The 24987-nt window shown below is 33.2% G+C and overlaps 2 protein-coding genes and 1 pseudogene across 2 annotated transcripts; 2 read left to right on the top strand and 1 right to left on the bottom strand.

Moving 5' to 3' along the window:
• Positions 1–11260: 11260 nt before the first annotated feature.
• On the bottom strand, positions 11261–11701 carry LOC11418635 (protein AGENET DOMAIN (AGD)-CONTAINING P1). The gene has a single exon (XM_003610003.1). The coding sequence runs from the start codon at positions 11699–11701 to the stop codon at positions 11261–11263; it is 441 nt and encodes a 146-aa protein (XP_003610051.1).
• Positions 11702–14066: 2365 nt separating this feature from the next.
• LOC11418634 (RNA-binding KH domain-containing protein PEPPER) lies at positions 14067–19320 on the top strand. Its single transcript, XM_003610002.4, has 6 exons — positions 14067–14460; positions 14829–15081; positions 16138–16286; positions 16482–16733; positions 16951–17142; positions 18834–19320. Exons 1-6 carry the CDS (start codon positions 14191–14193, stop codon positions 19011–19013), a joined length of 1296 nt encoding a protein of 431 aa, XP_003610050.1. The 5' UTR covers positions 14067–14190; the 3' UTR covers positions 19014–19320.
• An 842-nt stretch (positions 19321–20162) lies between these two features.
• On the top strand, positions 20163–24734 carry LOC11440751 (alpha-L-fucosidase 2-like; annotated as a pseudogene).
• Positions 24735–24987: the final 253 nt, after the last annotated feature.

Here is a 24987-nt window from a genome sequence, read left to right as displayed (position 1 = left end):
AAGCGACTCTAAAGTTATGATCGAGACTATTCTCTCTAAGACATGTTTGTGTCTTAAAATTTAGTGTCTTGATCTCTAATATTAAGAGTATTTTATTGTTGCATTTTAACTTTGAGGTTAAGTTTGCTTGACAACAAACGAATATGATTGTTCACATCCAACATACGATTAACATGATTTCAAAAGGAAAAAAAAAAAGGTATTGATATGTTCTGTGAACCACCCTCCCATCAGGTAGGATTACTATAGGTACTCGAGAGAAATTAGAATAAGTGGTTTAGGGGATCAAATCTTGCACCCATTATGTAATGGAAGCTAATTATCCTCCTAGATGTTAGTAAGGTGACAATTTCCCACCCCGATTAAAATCTTGTACCCATTTGTTCCAATGTATGTATCCATTGAAATTTTATTTTCTCCCGTTTTGTATGTATGGTGCGACCATGATTGTTTGATCATAGCTTATGCGTGGTCCCACAAATTGGATGGTAATTGAAAACAACCCTTGACATGGGGGAGGATCGATTAAGCCACTAACTTGATAAGAACATCTTAGCCTGCTGAAGAGATAAATTTATCCTTTCAACCTTTAAGCTTCTTTCAGACTTGATCTTTAACAAAATCACGAATTTGCTGCTTTGATCTATCTATTTGAATTGTGTCTAAAAAATCCTTAAAATGGATCCATATATTTGCAAGAACACTTTGGATAAAAAAAAATCTCAAATTTGCCAAGATTTACAAGCGGATTCTGTAATTTTCTTTAATGGTAATCAAAGATTAATTATATCAACCTAATTTATGTTTTTCCATTGAAAAGATTTGCAATGAAAAAATTGTGTGGTTTGTTAGAACCAAATTGATTCAGATATAATATCTTACTATTGATTATACTAGTGTGTAAATCCGTGTCGGGCACAGGGAAAATTTATGTTAAAATGTTTAATATTTTAAAATAAAATATTAATATTTGAAACAGAAAAATATGAAGAATAAAATAAAAAATAGATTTATGATATAAATAGTTTAAGTAATTGCTACGTATCTGTTTTAGCCTTTGTAACCCGAAAAAAAAATATTGCTACTTATCTGCATATCAATCAAAACAGTTATATGTTACAAAAAAAAACACATTCAACAGTTTTATCTCACAAACTCATCCATTCATATGAAGGTTTTTTTTTTTTTTTTTTTTTATCACACGGTTGAAATTCTCATAATTCTTAATGAGTAAAAGTATGACCCCTAAAGAGAAGTAAGTGAAACAGTAAAGGTATTAAATAGTAAACAATAAGTGACAAAGAAATTACAGATTGTTGAAAATTTCATTGTAGACAACGTTTTGTAGTGTCAGCACATAGATTTCCTTCATCATCCAAAATAAGGATCTTCAAACCTTTTCTTGTCCTTGCCCTTGAAATAGCCACATAGAACTGGCCATGAGTGAATACCGGTCGTTGTAAATATAGACCAACTTGAGAAAGTGATTGACCTTGGCTCTTATTTATGGTCATTGCAAAACACAACGACAATGGAAATTGTCGTCTCTGAAACTTAAATGGAAAGCCTGGATCAGATGGAATCAAATTCACCCTTGGTATGAAAATCTTATCACCAATGCTTTTTCCCGTAATGACAATTACACTGACAATATTTGGACAAATTCATTTATCAACAACCTTGTTCCATTACATAGCCCATTGGCTTGATCTATATTCCTCAAAAACATGACTGAAACACCAATCTTCAACCTCAATCGATGATTTGGAATTCCTGAACATTTCATGTCATTCAAAAATTCAGGGGTGAACCAATATGCCTATACAGCACTATTTTCATAAGAAAGGACTGTTGAGTCAGAACTTAAGTATTCATGTTCCTCACCTGGAATTAACGATAGAACAAAATTATTAACAACATCTACAGAATCATGAGTTGGAGCAAGTATTGCCCTCTCTTCTAAGTATTGCAAATCGCTCATGTTCTGTAAAAGCAACGGATATGTTAACTCAACTAAAGATAATAGAGGATTTTGCGAGTCAGTAACCAATAAGTTTTCAGGGACATGAAGAGAGCTCTCTCCATATTCATTTGACTCTTGTTTATCGTTTCCAATATCAAGCATCCAATCTGCAATTTCTTTCACGTCATTAACATCTTCGTTGGGTCCTGGAGCAGTCAGCCGCATGTTTTGGGACAAAGTCAAAACTTTACAGTATTTCCACAGTTCATATGAGTTTATCGAAGCTGACACTATGTCATGCCTATCACCCTTTCTAACAACAGGTAATATTTTTCTAAAATCACCTCCAAAAACAACCACTTTCCTGCCAAATGGTTTATATAGGTTAGACTCATCAACAGTCCTCAATATATCCCTTAAAGTACGGTCTACAGCTTCAACACAATATCTATTTAACCATTGGAGCTTCGTCCCATATAATAAGCTTTGCATTCAGGATGAGTTTAGCCTTATCACTTTGTTGAAGGATTCCACACGTAGATGTTTCGGTCGTAACAAAAGGAATACCAAACGCAGAATGGGCTGTCTTTCCTCCAGGCAACAATAAAACCGCAATCCCACTTGAAGCAACATTCAAAACAATTAAACCTTTGGATCTGAGAGCAGCTGACAAAGTTCTCCAGATAAATGTTTTTCATGTGCCTCCATACCCATATAAGAAATAAAATCCCTCTGAAGTTAAGGTTGACATCAATGAGAGGTGGATTGCAGCTAACTCATCCATGTTATAGTTCAATTCATCTGCCAAGAACCTATGTTTGAATTGTTCCATTTCTGCATTTGTTGGTTGTGGCATGGACTCATAACTCTTTAGAGATTTACCATTCATGTATAGCAACTTGTCAAACTCAATTAAACAAAGATTTTTCAGATCGTTATCATTAATCTGAATACCTGCAACAGAGAGAATGAATGATTGTAAACATATATAGTCAATATGTGGATATACTAAGGACAACACAATTTCAACACACAAAAATTCCAAAATATATAATTGAATACCTGTGTTGTTTAACCTCCTCCTTACGTCGTACAAAATACCATCACACAAAAGTTTCCATGTTGCTTCCCAAATGACAAAAGGATTTGTCATTGAATCCATGAACAATAATCTTACAAGCAATGCCCTCAACTGCCTGCCAGAGCCCAAATGATTTGCCTCAGTAATACCATTCACGAATTCGTTGTCATTCTTGAGCAATCCCAGTGCAGAACATGCTTCCCTAAGCTCCCGTGTTTTGTGCCATTCACTGTCTTAAGATCGTCGTAACTCATGCATCCTTTTTGCATAGTCAACATAAGTCTCAAAAAGTAAACATTACCACTTCCTGGGGAAAATAAGTAACCTTTCAATGGAGTTTCCATTTTTCTAGGCTGCCAAATTCTGCTACTTTTGATATAAACAAACCTTGTTGGGTATTCAACATAAGTCAACTCCCTTCCAGCTGGATATTTTTTGTTTGCCTCAAACCAAGCAAGAAACATTGTGTCAACCTCTTCGTTATTGGATACAACAGACTGAAGTGTAGTATTTTCGGGAAATGTTATAGACTGTTCATTTTCAAGGTGAAATGAAAGCCTTATAATAGGAGGCCAGCTCTGATGGATGTCATACTCAAAAGTCCTCCACACAGCCTCACATGGCGCCAAATACTTACACTCATAGTACTGTTTGATTTAATCCAAGATCTGACCAGATTCAATTCGATTTGAAATCTCAATTGTGGCTCTGTCAGGCCCTTTATTAACATATTTAAACAAATATTTGATTGAGTTTCCCTTATTATAGTACTCAACATTCACATGTGCTTGATATATCATTAGTAAATGCGGATTGTAGGAAACTACATACCTATTGTCCAAAGTTCTTCCTTTTTTCAAAACAGACAAACCAGTATCTCGGTGCATGTACTTTGGATAACCTTCATCATCGACTATAGTTGAACGACGGTAATCCTTTGGAAAAAACTCTGAGCACTTTCAATCCTTCATGCACGTGGCATGTCCACATGGACCATGGATCATGAACCTTGAAACAGCATTTGCAAGTTTTGGATATAAATTGTGATCGGGCAGTTCTGCTGAAATGAACTTATCAATGTCGGCACCTGTTTTCAATGCATTTGATGCTTCAAGCTACAACAATATGTGTTTGTGTGGGAATCCCTGTAACACCCCATTTTCCCAACTTAAAAATTTCAGAAACATTTATCAGAGTAACAACAGATAACAGGATATCACACTTCTTAAAAATCATAAAACAGATAATTAACTAATTATCCTTCAACATAAATCATCAGCGTAATAGCAGCGGAATTAATCCAACATCATAAAAAGTCTTTAAGACAATACGTAAAGGAATAGAAACATGCAATCAAAGACCCCATCCCGTTACGTATCAGAGCAACCTAAGACTCAGTGAGGAAAGGCCACTCACGACGGCAAACACAACAACCTACTCTGGACCACCTGCAAGTTACTCATACGAAGAGCAACATTTCCAAGCAGAAGGGGTGAGATTTCACAAAACAATAATATTAAGCATATAATTCAACAATTATATTTAACAACATAAAGACATCTTATTATTCATCATAGATAATAATATATCATAAATCACTTCGTTAACAATTCATATAAGTAATCACAACTTCACATCTTATCATCATCGACTCAACAAATGCAACTATGCAACTTAGACCTCTTATATGCATGTGGTACCAATACAGGGCATCAAGCCCCCAACAATGAAATGTTAATGCATGGACTCGACCTCTTAAACATCTTAATTCGACAACCTCTTATATAATCCAATAATTTGGAACATCATCATCTTCATCAACTTAGACCGACTCATGCAGCTTAGTTAAATAACAACAGCAACATAGGCAGTATACAAAAACAGCATGACATAATAATATCAATTGCAAGTCAACATCATCTTAAATAATTTACAGCAAGTCAACATCAACAATAATCATCTAATACAACCATTACAACTTCATATCAACATCTTTCACAATATATAAATATTCTCACATTAATCATCAAAGTAAATCATATATTCTCCAAAGGCATATGAACATTTCACATAACCAACAACAGCAACATAGCCAACACTTAAACACCTCAAGGTATAACAACATCAAATAATAATCAACATCTTAAAACATCATATATACATATAACACTTCATCAATCATGGACAATATCGTATTCACAACATATACATACGTATATTAATTCATCAATCATAAACAACATCATACTCATAAACATATACATTCATATAACACATCATCAATCATGAACAATATCGTATTCACAAACATATACATACATATACTAATTCATCAATCATATTCAATTATTCACTGTGACCTACGTGCAGTAATTTGACCATAACTCAAGTTCTATAAATCCTTTTGAAGTCAAACCAACGGCATTAGAAAGCTAGCATCCATACCTACAACTTTCGTGTTTACACCTAAGACCAATTATGTACCAATCAATACCAGTTTTCATTTCAAATTCGGACAAAGTTGTGCTGAAATTCATAAACATTCACTGTGACCTACGTGCAGTAATTTGACCATAACTCAAGTTCTATAAATCGTTTTGACGTCAGACCAACAGAATTAGAAAGCTAACATCCATACCTACAACTTTCGTGTTTACACCTAAGACCAATTTTGTACCAATCAATACCAGTTTTCATTTCAAATTCGGGGCAGAGATGAAAAGAAAAATCAGAAAAAGCAACCTATATTATTCAACTTCACTTTCATTCAAAATCATCACTCTTAACCCTAATTCTCAAATTCTCAAAAACTAAACCTACAACATGTTAAATACAATTTTCAGAATCATAGACTCAAGATTATTGAATGTTAATCCCACCCTTACCTTAAGAAATCGATTGCAAGGTTCTCTTCTCGTTCCTCCTCTCTAGGTTTTCTCCCTTTTTCTTCAAAAACTGGTTGTACGTGAAAAATTATTCTGACTTCTCGCTTTTCTCTTTTTATAACCTTAACCTACCTATTTTCTCTTAACTCCACTTATTCTCTTAAACTCTTATAAATTCCCAAATCAGCCCCCAAAGTCTCAATATTCTATTTTAATATATATATATATATATATATATATATATATATATATATATATAGAGAGAGAGAGAGAGAGAGAGAGTGAGTTAGGATCCGTTGACACCAAATTACATCCGTTTATTTTTTTAATCCAAAGATCCGTCATTGTTTGTTAAATTTACTTCCGTGGGCTTTCTTCCCTTGATTCCTCCCTTCCCTTGTTGGAAAAACTCGTTTCTGCTTCCCTTGTTTAACGCATCTAACTGAAAGTATGTGTGTTGTCGTACTCTTAGATCTCAATTACTCAATCACCTCTACACATATCTAGCTAATCTAATTCTTTATTTTTTTCTCAATATTGGGATTTGATATCAATTCAATTTGAAGGGTTTTCCATTCTACCAAAACTATAAAATTCATTTTGTTGATATCCAATCTTTTGAAACGATAAAACCCTAGGATTATTTTAATTCATATTCAATCATTTTTTTTTAAGGAAATTCATATTCAATCATGGTTAAACACCTAAAATTAAAAGCAAACTCATCTAACAATCTCCTACTTTCACCATTATCCTCTCCAATTGTGATTTTATCATAAGCTTGGCATAAATTTCCTTCATATGCTGCAATAGATACGAGGAGTTAAATAAGAGGGAAAGGAGATTCAAACAAGAATAATAATATTCATAGGAGTGGGGGAAGAGAAAAACAATTTTCCTAGAAGAGAATAACTAGTATCAATACACCATGTTTTCAGTTTGAGTTTTTCAATCACTAAAAGCAATAATAATTGTGTGTGAGTGAGAGAAATGATACACAAGAAAAAAAAAACACGGGTTAATTATAGGCCTTTGAATTAAAAGAACTGACGGATGTGATTTGGTGTCAACGAATCCGTTGACACCTGGTGTCAACGGATCTTAACTCATTTATCTATATTTATCAAGGTTGCAACTTAATCTTTCACAACATTTTTTTAATTAGAGACATATACCATCGAGTTTCAGAAGAGGGGACTGTAACGCCCTCTTTGAATTATTTGTTTTATTTGATTATTTTATTGAGTTTAGAGTCTTTTTGAATAATTTATTTGATTTACGATGATGTATGTTATTTTTGTGTTATAGGTTGGTGTTTTAGTAGCATATTATATTATAATATATATTATTTGGTGTAGAGATATTATGTTATTTGTTAGTATAATATATATGTTATTTGATGTAGAAATATATTATATTATATTATATTATATTATCTAGTGTAGAAATATATTTGTTATAGAAATATATTTGTCCCTAATTATAAGACCCTTTTGCTAAAATCACGGGAATTAAGAAAGCGGATATTTGTATTAAAGTTGTTTGTAATCACTATTGTTTTTACAATTTTATCCTTAAGAGAGAGAATTAGTTTATGTTTTCCATATGCTACTTATTGCTGATTGAAGAAAAAGATGTATAATAAATAGGGGCATGTAGGTAAAGAAATAATTAATGTAGTTGGAAATAACAAAGGGATCTTATAAAAAGGGACAAAAAAATTTCTCAAAAGGGTCTTATAATTAGAGACGGAGGGAGTATTATTTATAGATATATTTTGACGATAACAAAGTAAAAGAACAATTTGTCTACTAACTGTTTATTTAAGTGAAAGATTTAGTTAGTAACTAGTATATTAATGACTATATATTTTAAGGTAGCATGGATTAAGAGCAATTTAGGAGTAATAATATAAGTGATGTTCAGTTGAGTAATCACAAAAGATTATGATAAACTAACGAACAAGTAATCATGTTTACTACTAGAGTGTTTCTTAATCTATAAGTGAAAGTATGATTGACCAAAGAAATAACATTCTTAATTAATTCGTCATATATACATGATGATTTAGTTAAAAATCATCTGGTCCTTGAAAGCAAGACGCATTGCTCAAAACTAAGTGAAGCTTGACGTATAAATCATTGTTCAAAACAATTCATATTGATTGAAGCAGCGGAATGCTACTTCATCAAATAAATGTTGGTGGCATTTCACATGGGAAAGGTGAATCCTTTTCCATCATGGGAAAGTTTTTTTTTACCATTAGATTAGAGATGAACATAGATTTTATGATGGTCAATCTACACTATATATTTTTCCCTCATCATCTTCATCAATTTACTCTTAAAAAACTCAGAAAATTATAATCCATATCCATCTTCAGCTTCATCGGTTTGCTCTTAAAAAACCACCAAAACCAAGAGACTACAATCCATATCCATCTTCATCAATTTGCTCTTAAAATAAAAAACAATCCAAAAACAATATTCATGTAATTAAAGTAAAAAAAAAATAAATAAATAAAAAAAAAAACACGCTCTTTTAAGGAACAACAACAAAAATTAAATTATAAGAATAAAACAAGCACAAGGTGTGCAAGTATAGGCAAAATACAAAGGTTTACCACAAAAATAGGTGTGAAATTGATTGATAGCGGCAGCCCCCCACAGAAAAATCCAAAAAAACTAGCCAACCTTGGGTAGAAATACACTGATTAATAGGAAGTGGGATGAGATGTTGGGCGGAAGCAGTTGGTGGGTTTGATGTTGCCGAGCAGCTGGTGTTGTGATTGATGTTGTTGGTGGCGGGGGAAGGAGAGAAGGGTGGTGGAAGATGTAAAAGAAATAATATAGTGTTGCAAGTGTATGATAAGATCGTGCTCTTTAAAATGATCTAATGGTTAAAGTGAACTTTCCCATGGTGGGAAAGGATTCACCTTTCCCATGTGAACACACACCATAAATGTTTCGAAGTTCTTAGTCATTGTTCAAAACATTCCATTAAGATCGAAGGATATAAACGTCAATTCATTCGGTGATCATTAGATCGTAAATTGCCTTGACTAAGAAGAAATTTCCCTGAAGTTAGTTAAAGTCAATTCGAAGTTCTGGTAACTCGTATCTAAAGATTCAATTTCAAATTATCCTCCGGACAACACAAATTACACAATTACTCACTTCGTCTCACATTATTAGTCGTTTAAGGTTTGTGCACAATTATTAAGGAAATAATTAATTGTGTTGATTTCAATAGTAAGATTAATATCGTTTATTAAAATACCTTTATTAATTGTAGTTAACAGAGCGCAGTTAAATTAAATGAAATTCGTCTTCGTGAGCTTAGCTCAGTTGGTAGAGACAAATGCATAATATATACAAGGTCCGGAGTTCAAACCCCGACCGTCACAAAAAATAAATGAAATTCAACAAATAAGGGTATAACAAATGAAAAAAACAATAAATGTTGAATTAGTATTATAAAATGACAATTATTTTGATACAGAGACAATTAGTTTGAGATGGATTTATATTCGGGGGCTTTGTTTGGTGGTTATGGTGTACCGTCTATACGCGACACCATTTGTATCTTAATTCGTTCATACCTTACGTCTTGTGAAGATGACGTTTTAATAATATTTGATGATTAAAAAACTGTAAATAGTACACTACTTTTCAATGGCTCTATGTATGAATGCAACATATCCAATTTGTGAATAATACCACTTTTCAAAGAAATATATTCTTCGGTACTATAAAAGCAAAATCATGTAAACTGAACAGTTTGTTGATGACCAATGGACTGAAAGTCCTTGAATAATAACTAACTCTAAATATTCATAAAATCATATGGTGAAAGATATCATGAGATGTTCAAGTTAAACATCTACAAATTAGAGAAACTAGAAGACAGAATAAAAAAGGCAAGTTCATTAAAGTAAAGAAATATTCATAAAAAGCCATGAACACGTGTTGACACAAGCTTAACTACAAAAATTTGAGAGTTATGAAAGCATAATATAAATCATTGAAGTTTTTTTTATACACTTGAATGGTATAGCTTTGAATTGTAACATCTCTCTTTGAAAGTCAAAATTTTAGCTTCGAGTTTGTATCAATTAAGATACATTTTTTGACTAATATTTCGATTTCCTCCTTGAATTTTAAAAAATCGGTCAAATTCGTCTATAAATTTTGCGAAATATCTATTTAGTCTCTGAATTTAACAGACGCCTATCAAAATGGTCACTTCGTCCAAAAGCTCCGTTAGTGGCGATGACGTGTCCTCTTGCATGCTGTGTTGTCATGTACACGTGTACAAGGACTAAATTGATGGAAATGGTAAAAATTTGAGATTTAACTTTTCAGTGTAATTTTCTCGTGTTTCCAATTATACCCCTCTAAAATATGGATCGATTTGAGACTTACTGGCATAATTTGAGGACTAATTTGATGGATTTTGTTATAATTTAAGGGCTGATATGATTGATTTTATTTGCAGAGAATGCGTACAAGGAGATATGGCATGAAAAGACCAGTGATTTCAAATGACATGCATAAACAAACACCACTGAGGGGTCCTGCTCCACAAAATCCAACTGCTCCTGGAATTATTAGAGTTTCAAATCCAAGTTACGGGCCATCCGCTTCTACTCAACCCCAATACTTGGAGTCTATCCCAACTTCAGGATTTCCAAAGCATTTATGCTTGTTTAAATTATGATTTTGGACTAGTTTGATTAATGCTTTTTGGACTTGTTTAGTTTATACTTTTTTGGATATGTAATCACTTAAGAACATCAAATGATTTGATGACTTGATGACTATGCAATGTTATTTTTTTTTGGCTATGTAATGACTTATGAACATCAAATATATGACTTATGATGGTATGCAAATGTTTGTCAAAGTGTCTGTCTTCTACTTTTTACTTTGTTCAGCAAATGTATGCACCAAGGATCACAGTGATATCTGTTGTGAAAATTCAAGGACCTTTTTAATCGGGAGGATTTAATTCCTTGTAACACGCTCCTGAAATTGATCAATTGACAATATTATACCACATCCACATCGAAAGAATAAGAGAGAAATGCACATAAATGAGAGATGTGCGCATAAATAATCAAGAAAAGAAAACACAAAAGCAGCGAAATAAAGACAATTAAATATTACCAATTACTTATTGAAAATACATAAAACAAATCCCAATTTCTACGAATTGTAAATATCATGTAATCAATCTTATAAATCCATATACATGTCATTATTCCATATTAATATTATAAAAGCGACAAAAATAAAGAGCCTTGATAAACGAGCATGTTGATAATATGAATTAAGGTTTGGTGATCCATTCTCCTCCAGACAACTCATGATGAACTCGGATCTGATCACAACAACATAACCTCTTTCGAGGAATAGTGGGAAAGTACACACTAATTTTATACTTCTTTTTCCTGAATTCCTTCTTGCCAATGATTTTCCCTAACCACCATCCATCTTTGCAAAAAACATCAACTTTTTGGTTGAGTTGGAACTTGGGAGGATTTTGGACACATGGAGGCATTGGACGAAGGTCCTTTGATAAAAGTGTCTCCTCGAGAGGTCCAAATTTGTCTTCCTCAAGAAGGTCCTTGTAACGAACCACATATTTCCCATTCTCAAGGCATACAACAATTTTGGCCTTGAAGTACGAGCCCCAAAACCCTTCATCTTTAATGCAAACTTCGACTAAGACTCTTACTTGATAATTAACTATGTTCACTGACGTACACATGGTTGCACAAGAACAAATGAGAGGAAAGGGGATAGTGGGGGGGGGGGGGGGGGGGCGAAACTGATAGAGAGAGATGGGGGCAGTTCTTATATAATGTATATTCAGGTGACGTGTAATTTTGTAATTAGGATTGAGATTGTATTTAATAAATTATTCAATAAAAGGAATTTATTGCATTAAAATTCTAAAAAAAATATTGTTCAAATACCATGTTTGGTTCTTTTAGTTTGACAGAATTCCCAAGTTAGTCCTTTAAGTTTCAAAAATGTCCTTTTAGTTGATAACTATGCCACCGTTACCCATGCTGTCAGTTAATTTATTAACTGATGCTGATGTACCCGTTAAGTTGTTCACTTGGATCAAAACGTTTCTTTTTAAAAGCTCCAGGGTGTCAAAACATTAGTTTAATCGTCACAAATGATCATTCTAGCACTATAAATGTCGTTTAATAGTGTTAGAACGACATTTGTTGTTGTAAATAATTGTCTTTCCAGCACTATAAATGATCATTTGTTGTGACAACATGGGTAACGCTGAAATAGTTTATCAACTAAAATGACCTATTTGAAACTTAAAGGACTAGATTGAGCATTTTGTCAAACTAAAAGAACATAATTTAAACTTTCAAAACTTAAAGGACTAACTTGAGAATTCTGTCAAACTAAAAGGACAAAAAGTGGTATTTGGCCAAAAATATTTTCTTAGTTTCTTTGGTCAATAATTATTTTTATTATAACAACCGATATTAGACATAATCGAATATCTGTAAATTTTTATTAAATTAAATCTTTAACATTTAAAAAAAGATTTAATACCAGTTTTAGCCTCCTAAGAAAAAAAACTACAAAAGCGCACCCTAAGTTTTGCCTCTGTGACAGTTTTGGCTCGGTCAACGGACACGTGCATTTTTTAATTTAAAAAAATTAATTAATTAATTTTAATTATTTAAAAAATATATATTTTTTATTAAAAAAATGAAATAAGATTTTTATTTATTTTTATTTATTTTTTAATTATTTAACTTTTTATTTTTTTTATTTTTATAATACTTTTTTATTAAACAATGTTTTTTTTAATTAAAAAATAAAAAATAAATAAATACACACGTGTGCATTGACCGAGTCAAAATTGGCCTACGGGGCCAAAACTGGCACATGGGCAAAACTTAGGGGGCGGTTCTGTAGTTTTTTTTCTTAGAGGACCAAAATCGCAACTTCTTAAAACTTATGGGGCTGAAACTGCTATTAAACCTTAAAAAAAGTCAAACGATATATTATTAATCTAGTACCGGAGGATGTTTTACACAACCTAATCACTATATATTTTCTCCTATTTTTCCTTCTTCTCTCTTAACCTAGTTGTCACCATTTTGCATTCCTTTTTATCCATTAGAGATAGATGCCCCTCGAAGTCTCTCTCTCTCTCTCTCTCTCTCTCTCTCTCTCTCATATTTGATTTTTCTTTTGTATTTTTTTATATTATTTGGTTGTTTCAGTGTGACGTTGTTGTTTTGATTTCTCATCTTAGTGTGTGATGTTCATTCGATTCAAGTTGAAAGATTAGTTTCGATTTACTGCAAATTCAATAAATGGATTTGACATCATTAATGTTTCATATATTAAGGTTAATGGATATGTTAGTGTTTTTGTAACATAGTTTTATTAAAAGGTAACAATCTAAACCTTACAAATATGACAATTAGATACCGATCAATGTGGTACAAGCGTAAAATTTAAAGGACATCATGATACACTCGACATAAATTATTCTTTATCAACTTTATAGATACATATTACTAGTTATAATTTAGTAAAATTAATATTACACTTAAAATGTTCACATAACTCAACTAAAATGTCAATATTGTTAGATTAGTGACATTCATATAAGTTTTAACACGAGACTTTAAACGTTCGAACGTGGGTTTAAGGAGTCAAGACCATCTTCATTTTTTCCATTATGTTTAAAGAATATAAATACAACAATGATGTAACATATTCATTATTTTTCTTCTATTTTTTCTATCTTAGGTTCGGACTAACATATTCACTTCAACTCATAACAATTCTAATGAAAACTTGAGCATTAAATGTTGCAAAAACGTGTGCCGATTCATTTTGTTTTTCTTTTTAGTTTTTAGTTATCTTGAATATGTGATAATCTATGTATTTGTCTAAATATTGTTTGATGGCCAACTCTAAACCTTACGTATATCATATGCATTATCCTTACTAATTAAATTAAGCTCACAATGACCATGTATTTGTCAATTTAAATGAATGAATATATTTTCAAGAACTGACCCTAAACCCAAGATAAAATAAAACAGCGGTTAGGTTACTGAACAAAACGTCATCGTATTGCTGGCTGAGGTTGTGTAATTGTAACAGTGTGTGTAGAGACAGACAGCAAGGTTAACTGGTTAAGTTTTTAAGTTACTTGACTTCGATCTTCAGAACTACGCCTACGCCTCTCTAAACCCTTTTCATATGGCCACGGCGGTAGAGCCAATTCCAAACGGCACTCTTCAATCAGAATCATATACAATCTTTGACGCCGCCGCGAATCCTACGGATGAATCTGAATCCGAGAAGAGATGGCCAGGTTGGCCTGGTCACTGTGTTTTCCGGCTAATTGTTCCCGTTGTTAAAGTTGGCATCATCATAGGCCGTAAAGGGGAATTGATCAAAAAGACTTGCGAAGAGACTCATGCTCGCATTCGTGTTCTTGATGCTCCAGTTGGTACTCCTGATCGAATTGTGAGTTTTCTTTCTTTTCATTATCATCCTTTCTGGGTTTCATTTGTTTTGCTTAATTTCACTTCAAATTCATCTTCAAACACAATATTTCACTTGCCCAACTCTTCGGTTTCATTTTGTTCTTTTACTTTCGTTTAATGCTTGTTTTGTAATTTCATTTTAGTCAATTTTTTATTTATCTTAAAAACTAAAATTTAATTAAAGAATCTTTGCTTGTTGGTGTAGTGGAGTCTCTATAGGATTTATATGACTTGATGACACTACTAAATTCTGTTGAATTTTGTAATATATAGTTTGCAACTTTCATCATTCAATGTTTGCACTTTGATTAGATGATGGTATTTCATCCAATTACATTTTGATTTTAGGTGCTTATATCTGGAAAAGAGGATTTGGAGGCACCGCTCTCTCCTGCAATGGATGCTATTCTTAGGATTTTTAAACGTGTATCCGGATTATCTGAAACTGATAACAATAATACAGCAGCCGCAGGGGTTGCATTATGTTCCATCCGTTTATTGGTGGCGTCAACGCAGGCTATCAATTTGATAGGAAAACAAGGCTCTTCAATTAAAGCTATACAGGAAAATACGGGTGCTGTTATTAGAGTTTTGTCGGGAGGTATGCTTGCGCCTTAGTTCCCTCTACTGCTTGATTAGCAGCTATATTTTTTTTTATTCATATTGACTAATGTTTCAATAAGTGTTATGAAATATATCTTTAACTATTGGTGTTTGATGTTTGACTTAATTGGATTTATGTGGAATATAATTGAAATAAGGGAGCTTTTTGTCTTCCTGTTGCTTTACCCAGTATGTATAGGCTGAGTGCTTATGTATGTGGATGTTTTGCCTCGCTAAATGGAGCTTTGAGTGGCTATTTTTGAACATCAGTGACGTTAGTTGTGTAAAGACAAAATGCCTACCTACCATTACGATTAGACATGTTTATCATACTAATATACTATACATTTCATTAGATTCTCTCTCCCTCTCTCCCCTAATTATAAATTTGTTAGCAAATGCCTTTCTTTTGAGCCTAATTTGTTTGTGAAATTCAATTTAACTTGATATTAAGAGCTCATGTAAGACTTGCAAAATGAGCTAATTTCTGAAATGAGTTTAAGTGATGAAGTTTCCACCTTAGATTTACTTGCAATGTGAATTTTGCTCACTGAAATTGGAAATTCAAGGGTCAATACACCCTTTCTCACTTGAACAACAAACTCAATAAAAAAAGTTTTTTCTTAATAGCTCTGTCCCTGCTTTTTATTTTCCTTCAAAGAATGAGTTTTCATTTTATTTTATGTTTGTGGTTATACAACACAAGAAAAGATTAGGCATACAATCATTAGAGAGAAAATTAGGGCAGTTCTCTCATTGTAGATAATTAGGCATACAATCTTATGCGGTTTGGGTATGATTGGAGAAGACCGGTAGCAGCACTAGTGACGGGGGTTGACTAATGGTGGTTAGTTAATATTTAGAGGTAGAGAGAAATCATAAAAAAGTAAAGGTCAAACCATCAAAACGAGATATAGAGGTAAACAATGTCTTTGAATCAACACAAGAAAGGGAATTATGTTGTGTTTGATATACACATGCTTGATTAATATTTGCACTGCATTTTTTGGGTTAAATGATGGGAGATTTATGATGAAAAACCATTTCCTGACAGATGAACTTCCATCTTATGCTGGTGCCGATGAAAGGATTATTGATTTGCAGGGAGAAACCTTGAAGGTCCTTAAAGCTTTGGAAGCCGTAGTCGGGCACCTGAGAAAGTTTCTGGTTGATAGTAGCGTTATTCCCCTATTTGAGAAAACTGTAAGTTTGACATTTTCCAAATTTTTAATTAAGCTCAAAAACTCGATATCATTGTATACTTTGTATGTTAAACTGCAACATTATTTTGGTGACGTGTTCAAATATCATCGAAGAAAATGTGAAAGCCATCTTTTTCTGATTTCATGTAATTATTCTCGACACTAAGATATGCTCATCCTTTGTTTTTTGTTTAAGTGCAATGCAACAATTTCCCAAGACCGCCAGACAGATGCCTGGGCTGACAAACCATCACTGTATAGTGCTTCACAACCTAGCATTGTTGCTGACATTCCCACAAAGAGGGATTCTTTCTTTGCTGACCGTGAAAGTCAATTGGATTCATTGCTTTCTTCCTCGACAATGTCGTTGTATGGACAAGATTCTTCTTCTATTTCTGGTCTTCGTTCTTCGGCGTTTAATCGTGCCAGTGCTTCCATTGTTACTACAGTAAGCAACTCTAACTTCTAAGCACCCAATTTTAATCGTGCCAGTGCCCATTGTTACCATGAACAAATATATTTGTACTTTTGCCATCAGTTTACAAAATAATCGTGTATCATAATTATCTATCAAGTGTTTTTGCAAGGCTTTTGTTTTTGTTTTACTTCGTGCGGTTCAAATTTTAAACCCATGTTTCATGTCGATTTATTGTTTCCCCTATCAGGTGATACAAACAATGCAAATACCATTGTCCTATGCAGAGGACATAATTGGTATTCAAGGGACTAATATTGACTACATTCGTCGCACCAGTGGAGCTATATTGACTGTGCAGGAGAGCAGGGTGCCTGATGAAATCATTGTGGAAATAAAAGGCACCTCCACTCAAGTTCAAACAGCACAACAATTGATTCAGGTAGAAACTTATCTTAAGAAAAAAAGTTAAATCTTCCTGGTCCTTCTAATTTTTTTGGTATTGATAGTGAGTTATGCATATTGCATCGGCATATGTGCATGTTTGGACGGGTAATTAATTTTTCAGCAAATGTTAAATGTAGACACAGGTCTTAACACTCACATTGCTCGTTTCCGTAGGTGTAAATGTATTTAGTATAATGCTTTACACACTATTAGCTGATATCCCTGTTCCTTGTTTTCTCAAAAAGAATTATACTAATTAGTAATTGCAACTTGATAGTTGCAGTGAGACTAAAAATAAGTAATTAAAGGAGAATGAAATGTGAGACAATATATTAATCTGCTTTAATTATAGGGAAGTAGGAAATAAAAAAATGAAGACAGTTTCTTCTTCATATATTGGTGAGAGTGGGAGTCAGACAAAGGAAGTATCAGTTTCAAATTTCATAAATACTTCTATAAACTTACCTGGGTCGGGAAACTGTTAAGTGGACATTATATCATGTACTGAAAGTCAAAACATGTGACCTTTTGGTTTTTGGAAACATATAACCATTATGTTTGGACAAGTACATGTCGACTTTTCCCTTACTACATCTGCATAAACTAATCATTTAGAGCTTTTTTTCTCTGATGGATTGACAACAGCCAGGTAGAAACTTATCTTAAGAAAAAAAGTTAAATCTTCCTGGTCCTTCTAATTTTTTTGGTATTGATAGTGAGTTATGCATATTGCATCGGCATATGTGCATGTTTGGACGGGTAATTAATTTTTCAGCAAATGTTAAATGTAGACACAGGTCTTAACACTCACATTGCTCGTTTCCGTAGGTGTAAATGTATTTAGTATAATGCTTTACACACTATTAGCTGATATCCCTGTTCCTTGTTTTCTCAAAAAGAATTATACTAATTAGTAATTGCAACTTGATAGTTGCAGTGAGACTAAAAATAAGTAATTAAAGGAGAATGAAATGTGAGACAGGTAAGACTTATTCAATTTCACAAGACTAGTTAAAAGAAAGATGTGAAAATTTCATCTTATTCCCAGCTTTTGCCATATTCATTTCATTTGTTATAAGATGATTTTATAAAATTTGTTCGTTATGTATACACTTCTTTTGTAGCAAATAATTGTACTCCCTCCGTCTCATAATAATTGTCCCTTTACCCATTTTTCTTTTTCTCAAAATAATTGTCACTTTAGAATACCAATGCAACATTTATTATTTTTTCCCATTATTATACCCTATTGAATTTCATTCAACTTAACTACTCCACTAACTACAATTAATAAGGATGTTTTAGTAAATGATACTAATTTTACCATCAAAATCAACACAATTAATCATTTCCTTAATAATCGTGCATAAGCCTTAAGCGACTATTATTTAGAGACGGAGGGAGTATAATATATACAATTGTTTCCGGTCATATCTACTAACCTTTATATTCCCACTTCCTCCTATGCTGGCTGTTTTGTTAATCAATTAAGGAATAAAACTTTGTCACAACTATTAATTAGTATTACCTGATTTACTTCTTATTTTTCACACATACATTACACTCTTTCATTATATCATTTTGACATTTGACTGGGTACTTACTACCATCAAGGAATTAGTTCATGTTGTAAGAGTAGATTATCAAGTACACTTTTGCTTATAGAAATGTCTTTCTTTGTTACAGGAAGTTATAACCAATCACAATGAAACTATTGCCAGTAATTATGCTAGGTTAGATACAGGGCTGAGGTCTTCTTACTCTCAATTGGGTAGTTCATCCTATCCATCATCTTCTTTGCCATCACAACCCTACAATGGGTATGGATCTTCTGGTCCAGGGGATTATAGTACTTTCAGACTTTAAATTGGCATCTTGAAGGGAACATAATCTTGAGGCAAATTGTCCCAGCTGGGTCTGATTGGAATGTAATATAAAGCAACAAAAAGCATCTTTCATATTATCTGATATATCATTTGATGGTGTAATTTTAAATGTGGCTAAGAGATGTGTAATGCAATAGAAAATATAATGAAATATCAAATTATTAACCATTTTCAGGATGTTCAGTTTCGTAGTGTATATGTGCATGGGTTTGAACCTTAACCTTAGGATCTATAGTGGCTTTGAAACTATTTTACACATCTGTTTGTTTTTAAGTTTGCACTGCCAATAGCTGTTGTCAATATCACTATTTAAATTTCTCCCCTTACTGTGCTGTTATTGTTAAATATTAGTAAGCTATAAGATTTGACTAGCATCACAATGCAAAAGCACTTTCCCATTCACGTCCTCACTCAAACGGATCACAATCGTCCTAAACTTTTATTGTTCTTCGTCTATTGGATGATGGGCCACGATGACAAGGAAGGTCTGGCTAGTGCATGTTTATTATTACTGTGTTATAGTCACGATTGATCGGGATTTTATCAATCCATCCTGATACTAAGCATACACTTAGGGGCCACCAATTTCCTATAATGATTAATTAATTTTAATGGAAAACAAATAAAATTAAGGGCTCTCAGAATCAAGGTATCATCGTGATTTTATCAATCAAATGTGATACTAAACATGCAATTAGGGACCACAACTTCTTATAAGTATGATGAAATGGTTGATTAATTTTAATGGAAAACAAATAAAGTTGAGGGTCAATGACACCTGGATTGAAACATTTGGTTATTTATCAGTCTCTCCTATCAAATTTATGCTAACTAGACTAACAAAAGTTATGGACAACATTGCCACATAGCCATTTTCATTGACATGGCGTCATAATTTTTATATTAATATTTTTTTTTTTATCAAAACCATTTCTATATTATTATGAATAATCAGTTAGATTTAATTTTGTTTATTCAATTTTAAAATCAAAATTCCAAAATTTTTGCTAGTATTATAAATTATCATTTTTTTATTTTTATCAAAAAAGATATAATTTACCATTTTTAATAAAAAATTTACAATGAGACACTTGGATGGTTATGAATGGTGACAAATTACCACTTGTACAAACAACTATCACTCTGCTTTGTTCAGTTCCACTAACTCAATCACTCTCTCTCTCTATTCTCTTCCTTCCCAATTCATCTCACTACCTTTTTTCTACAATGGAAGATGGAGAATGGATTATGGTGCAATGTCCTCCACAGAAGGACTTGTGGAACCCAAGTTTAGCAAATGCAGATGATGATGAACCTTCAATGCCCTTGAAGGTTACTTTTTCTAGGTCTGCCAAGTACTGGACTGATGCCATCCCCATTGGCAATGGTCGTCTTGGTGCCATGATTTGGGGTGGCATACAGTCTGAAGTTCTACAGCTCAATGGTAAAAACACTTACTTCTTGCTTTCGGTTCCAATCTTGAAGACTTTCAGTATAGTAGTAATTATTTATTTTGATCCAGAGTGCATGCTGGGGGGGGGGGGGGGGACAGTAGCACTAGAGTCTAGGCATTTTCTAGTTGCAAATTTATAGAATTAAGATATCAGGGATAAGGTCATGCTGCATTATCTATAGAGGAAACACTACGAATATGTCTTTCAGTCCTTTGTTATTTAAAAGCATACTAATATGAGGATTCAATTTTTTTCTTCACAGAGGACACACTATGGACTGGTATACCTGGCAACTACACCGACAAAAATGCTCCTGAAGCGCTGGCTGAAGTCCGAAAACTTGTCGATGACAGAAAATATTCCGAAGCTACAACTGCAGCTCTCAAATTGTTGGGACCTCCTGGTGAAGTATGTAACACACTGCAAATTCATATAACCCTTCCAGCATTATATATATTTTTTATTTTGAAAAGCCAAAACCCTTCCAGCAGTTAATGAGGAACTATGCTATTTTTTAGACTGATATTAGGAGTTGACAACCAAGGAACATGATATATAAATAGAGGAATCCATGTAATTGCAATTTTTCTTGAATATAAATCATATGCATGCTTTCATATTAGTGTTCTCATTCATGGATTGTTTACTCCTCCACCCCACTCCATTACTTAAAATATATTGGTGCATGAGTTAGGAACCTTGTATAAAATGTGTGAATTCATGACCTCCTGTTTTTATATTTTAAATGAAGGTATACCAACTTCTTGGCGATATTGAATTACAATTCGATGATTCTCATCTTAAATATTCTGAAGAGTCGTATCACAGAGAACTTGATTTGGATAATGCAACAGCAAAAATAAAATATAATGTGGGTGATATGTTGAATTTACCAGAGAGCATTTTGCTTCTAATCCAGACCAAGTGCTAGTGACAAAGTTTTCCACAAGCAATTCGGGGTCATTATCATTTACAGTATCTTTGGATAGCAAATTACATCACAATACGCGGTTAAGCAGCAAAAATCAAATAATAATGGAAGGAAGCTGTCCTGGCAAAAGGATCCCGCCACAAGTGAATTCAAGTGACGAACCAAAGGGAATTCAGTTTTCTGCAGTTCTTGATGTGCAGATCAGTAATGAAAAAGGAGTTATACATGTTTTGGATGATAAGAAGCTTAGAGTTGAAGGTTCAGATTGGGCTATTTTGCTTCTGACAGCTTCCTCGTCGTTTGATGGTCCATTTACTAATCCTGAAAACTCTAAGAAAGATCTTACTTCCGAGTCCTTGAGTAAAATGAAGTTTGTGACAAGCTTAAAATATGATGATATTTATGCTCGTCACTTGGATGACTATCAAAATCTATTTCATCGGGTCTCATTGCAACTCTCTAAAAGTTCGAAGACTGTTTTAGGAAAACCTATTTTGGACGAAGGGAAAATGGTTTCTTGTCAAACTAACATATCTCAATTGAGAGGTGGTGATATTGTTCCAACTTCATCGAGAATCAAATCATTTCAAAATGATGAAGATCCTTCCTTTGTGGAGCTTTTGTTTCAATACGGTAGATATCTGCTAATTGCTTGTTCACGTCCCGGAACTCAGGTGGCAAACCTACAGGGTATATGGAACAAAGATGTTGTGCCTAAATGGGAGTATGTTTTCCCTTCACTTTCCATCCCCCTTCTAGTGATAAATAAATATGTAAAAGGAAAGTAAAGAGATTAAGTTTTATTTGCTTCTAGATTCTAAGGTGGCTTAGAGTTTCTATATGGATAGGGAGTATCAAATAAGTATTTAGAAGTAATTTCTTAAAGAATTGATGAGAATTTGTAATTTGTCTCTTTTTTTTTTTTCATCCAGTGGGGCTCCACACTTGAACATAAATCTTCAAATGAATTATTGGCCGTCCCTTTCTTGCAACTTACATGAGTGTCAAGAGCCACTATTTGATTGCATTTCCTCTTTGTCAGTCAATGGTAGTAAAACTGCAAAGGTATTTTGTTTCTTTACTCTTTCTTTCTTATAATTCTTGACATTCTATGGAAGAAAGGGATTGGTTATAATTATGTTTCTCAGCTATCAGTAACTTGTTACTAGACCTCCTATTGATCAGGTGTATGTTAAGCGCAAGCCAAAGCAATTAGCTCCAATTTAATGTAATTGTGTGTGTTTTAAATACAAGGATAGGAATTACGCAAGCAAAAGAAAAATAATCTAGTTGTTGTGAATTTTATATATTGTATAAAGAATTTCATTTGATCTGGCATGCAGGTGAACTACGACGCAAATGGTTGGGTTGCACATCATGTTTCTGACTTATGGGCTAAAACATCCACATATCGAGGTCCGGCTGTTTGGGCTTTATGGCCAATGGGTGGAGCCTGGCTTTGTACCCATCTATGGGAGCATTACACTTATACAACGGATAAGGTAAGTTCCGGTCTTTTATTAAATTTGCAGATAAAAAATAACTGTTATACTTTGAAGAGCTGAATATTCCATAATGCCAAATTAACCTTCTATTTTCATGGCATTACTATAAGTTGTAATAGAGATGATGTAAAACATAAGCCACTTTGACTGTTTTTTGGTTATTATGTTTCATTTGCATGATGCAATTTCAAACTGGTATTAGTTCAACAAATATCTTGTTTAGCTATGCTGATTAATAGTTTTAGGAGACAGCATGCGGAAGAAACATTGTTGAAGGCCGAAAAGTAAAGTGTAGTTAACTTCAAGTTTCATCACCAACAAACATTTGATTACACACACGGAACAGTTAAGGGATACACATGCTGCTGAGGGATTAAAGATCTAATATGCTATAGATAGTGATACATACATATATGCCTTTATTTTTAAAAAGAAAGAAAGTACTGTATTGTGTAAATAACGGTTGATTTTTCTCTTATATTAGGAATTTCTGAAGAATAAAGCATATCCTTTGTTGGAAGGATGTACATCATTTTTATTGGATTGGTTGATTGAAGGCCCTGGTGGATTATTGGAAACTAACCCATCAACTTCACCAGAGCACATGTTCATTGCATCGGATCAAAAGCGGGCTAGTGTGAGCTACTCATCAACTATGGACATTTCAATCATAAAAGAAGTTTTCTCTATAGTCATTTCTGCTGCTGAGGTGAACTGATCTTAGTTCTCAAACCAATACTAGACACTAGTTTCTAGTTATCCTAATTTTTTCTCGGTCCCTTGTCAAAAACAGATTTTGGGAAGACAAGATGATGCTATTATCAAAAGAGTATTTGAGTCTCAATCTAAGCTTCCTCCTATAAAAATTGCTAGGGATGGATCAATTATGGAATGGGTATGCAATCGTATTATATTGTGTTTTCCATCTCTTCATCTTTCAAGTGTCAATTTGTCAAACTTATGTCATCTAATATCTTCTGATCTTCAATGAAAATTTTGGATTGTAAACTAAAAGTTCCATGTTAAATTTAACACCTTATTTATTTGACAGGCTGAAGATTTTCAGGACCCAGATGTACATCATTGGCATGTTTCACATCTGTTTGGCTTGTTTCCGGGGCACACAATAAATATTGAGAAAACTCCAAATCTCTGTAAAGCTGTAAATTATAGTCTAATTAAAAGAGGTCTTTTACTTGAGCTTTAATTCTGATTTTTGTCCCCGACATAGTAGTTATTTTAGGTAATAGTACTACGTCTATTGATTTTAATAGTTAAGTCACTTTATTCATTAAAACCTCCGGGTAATGTAGAAAATAATCACAACAAATATACTACATTCTCAAATTAGGAATTCCCTCGTTCATGTTCATGTACAACCTTGTAAACCAAAATGACCTAAGGTTGTATCTTTTTAGGTTTAATACTAGAAATAATATATCTTAACAGCAATCACATTTCTTGCGTTATGTTACAGGAGATGAAGGTCCCGGGTGGTCAACAACTTGGAAAGCTGCATTGTGGGCTCGTCTTCACAACAGTGAGCATGCATATCGCATGATAAAACACTTGGTTGTCTTGGCGGACCCTGAACAGGAAGCTGTTGGTTTCGAAGGAGGACTTCACAGCCATGGGATAGAATGTGCTCTAGGGACAGTTCAGGGCATCTTGTTCAAGCATTGACAAACGGACAATATATACTCCTACTGATTCATGAAGGAAATGCTTGAACTTCCCTATCTATTATGAAATGGATCATGTAATTTTTGATTTGATTTGAAGTTGGTAGTGTATAGCATTCAAAATCATAATTCCATATTGTTGTCACTTAAATTTCGTCCCCTAATATGTTGTTATTGTTAAATATTAGCAAGCAATGTGATATGACTAGACTATGATTAGGATGATGAGTCATGATGGCAAAGAAGGTTTAGTATTACATTGAATTTGTCATAATCACAATGTCATCATGATTTTATTTTGTATGTCATGGTACCAAACTCGTTTCAAGTATTATTGCCAAGGGCTCCTCAACAATAACACTTGGATTGAAACATTTTATTG

The sequence above is a fragment of the Medicago truncatula genome, chromosome 4 (assembly GCF_003473485.1).
Source record: "Medicago truncatula cultivar Jemalong A17 chromosome 4, MtrunA17r5.0-ANR, whole genome shotgun sequence".
Taxonomy (NCBI): Eukaryota; Viridiplantae; Streptophyta; class Magnoliopsida; order Fabales; family Fabaceae; genus Medicago; species Medicago truncatula.
Note: the sequence above shows the minus strand (reverse complement) of the source record. Positions and strands in the feature narration are given on the sequence as shown.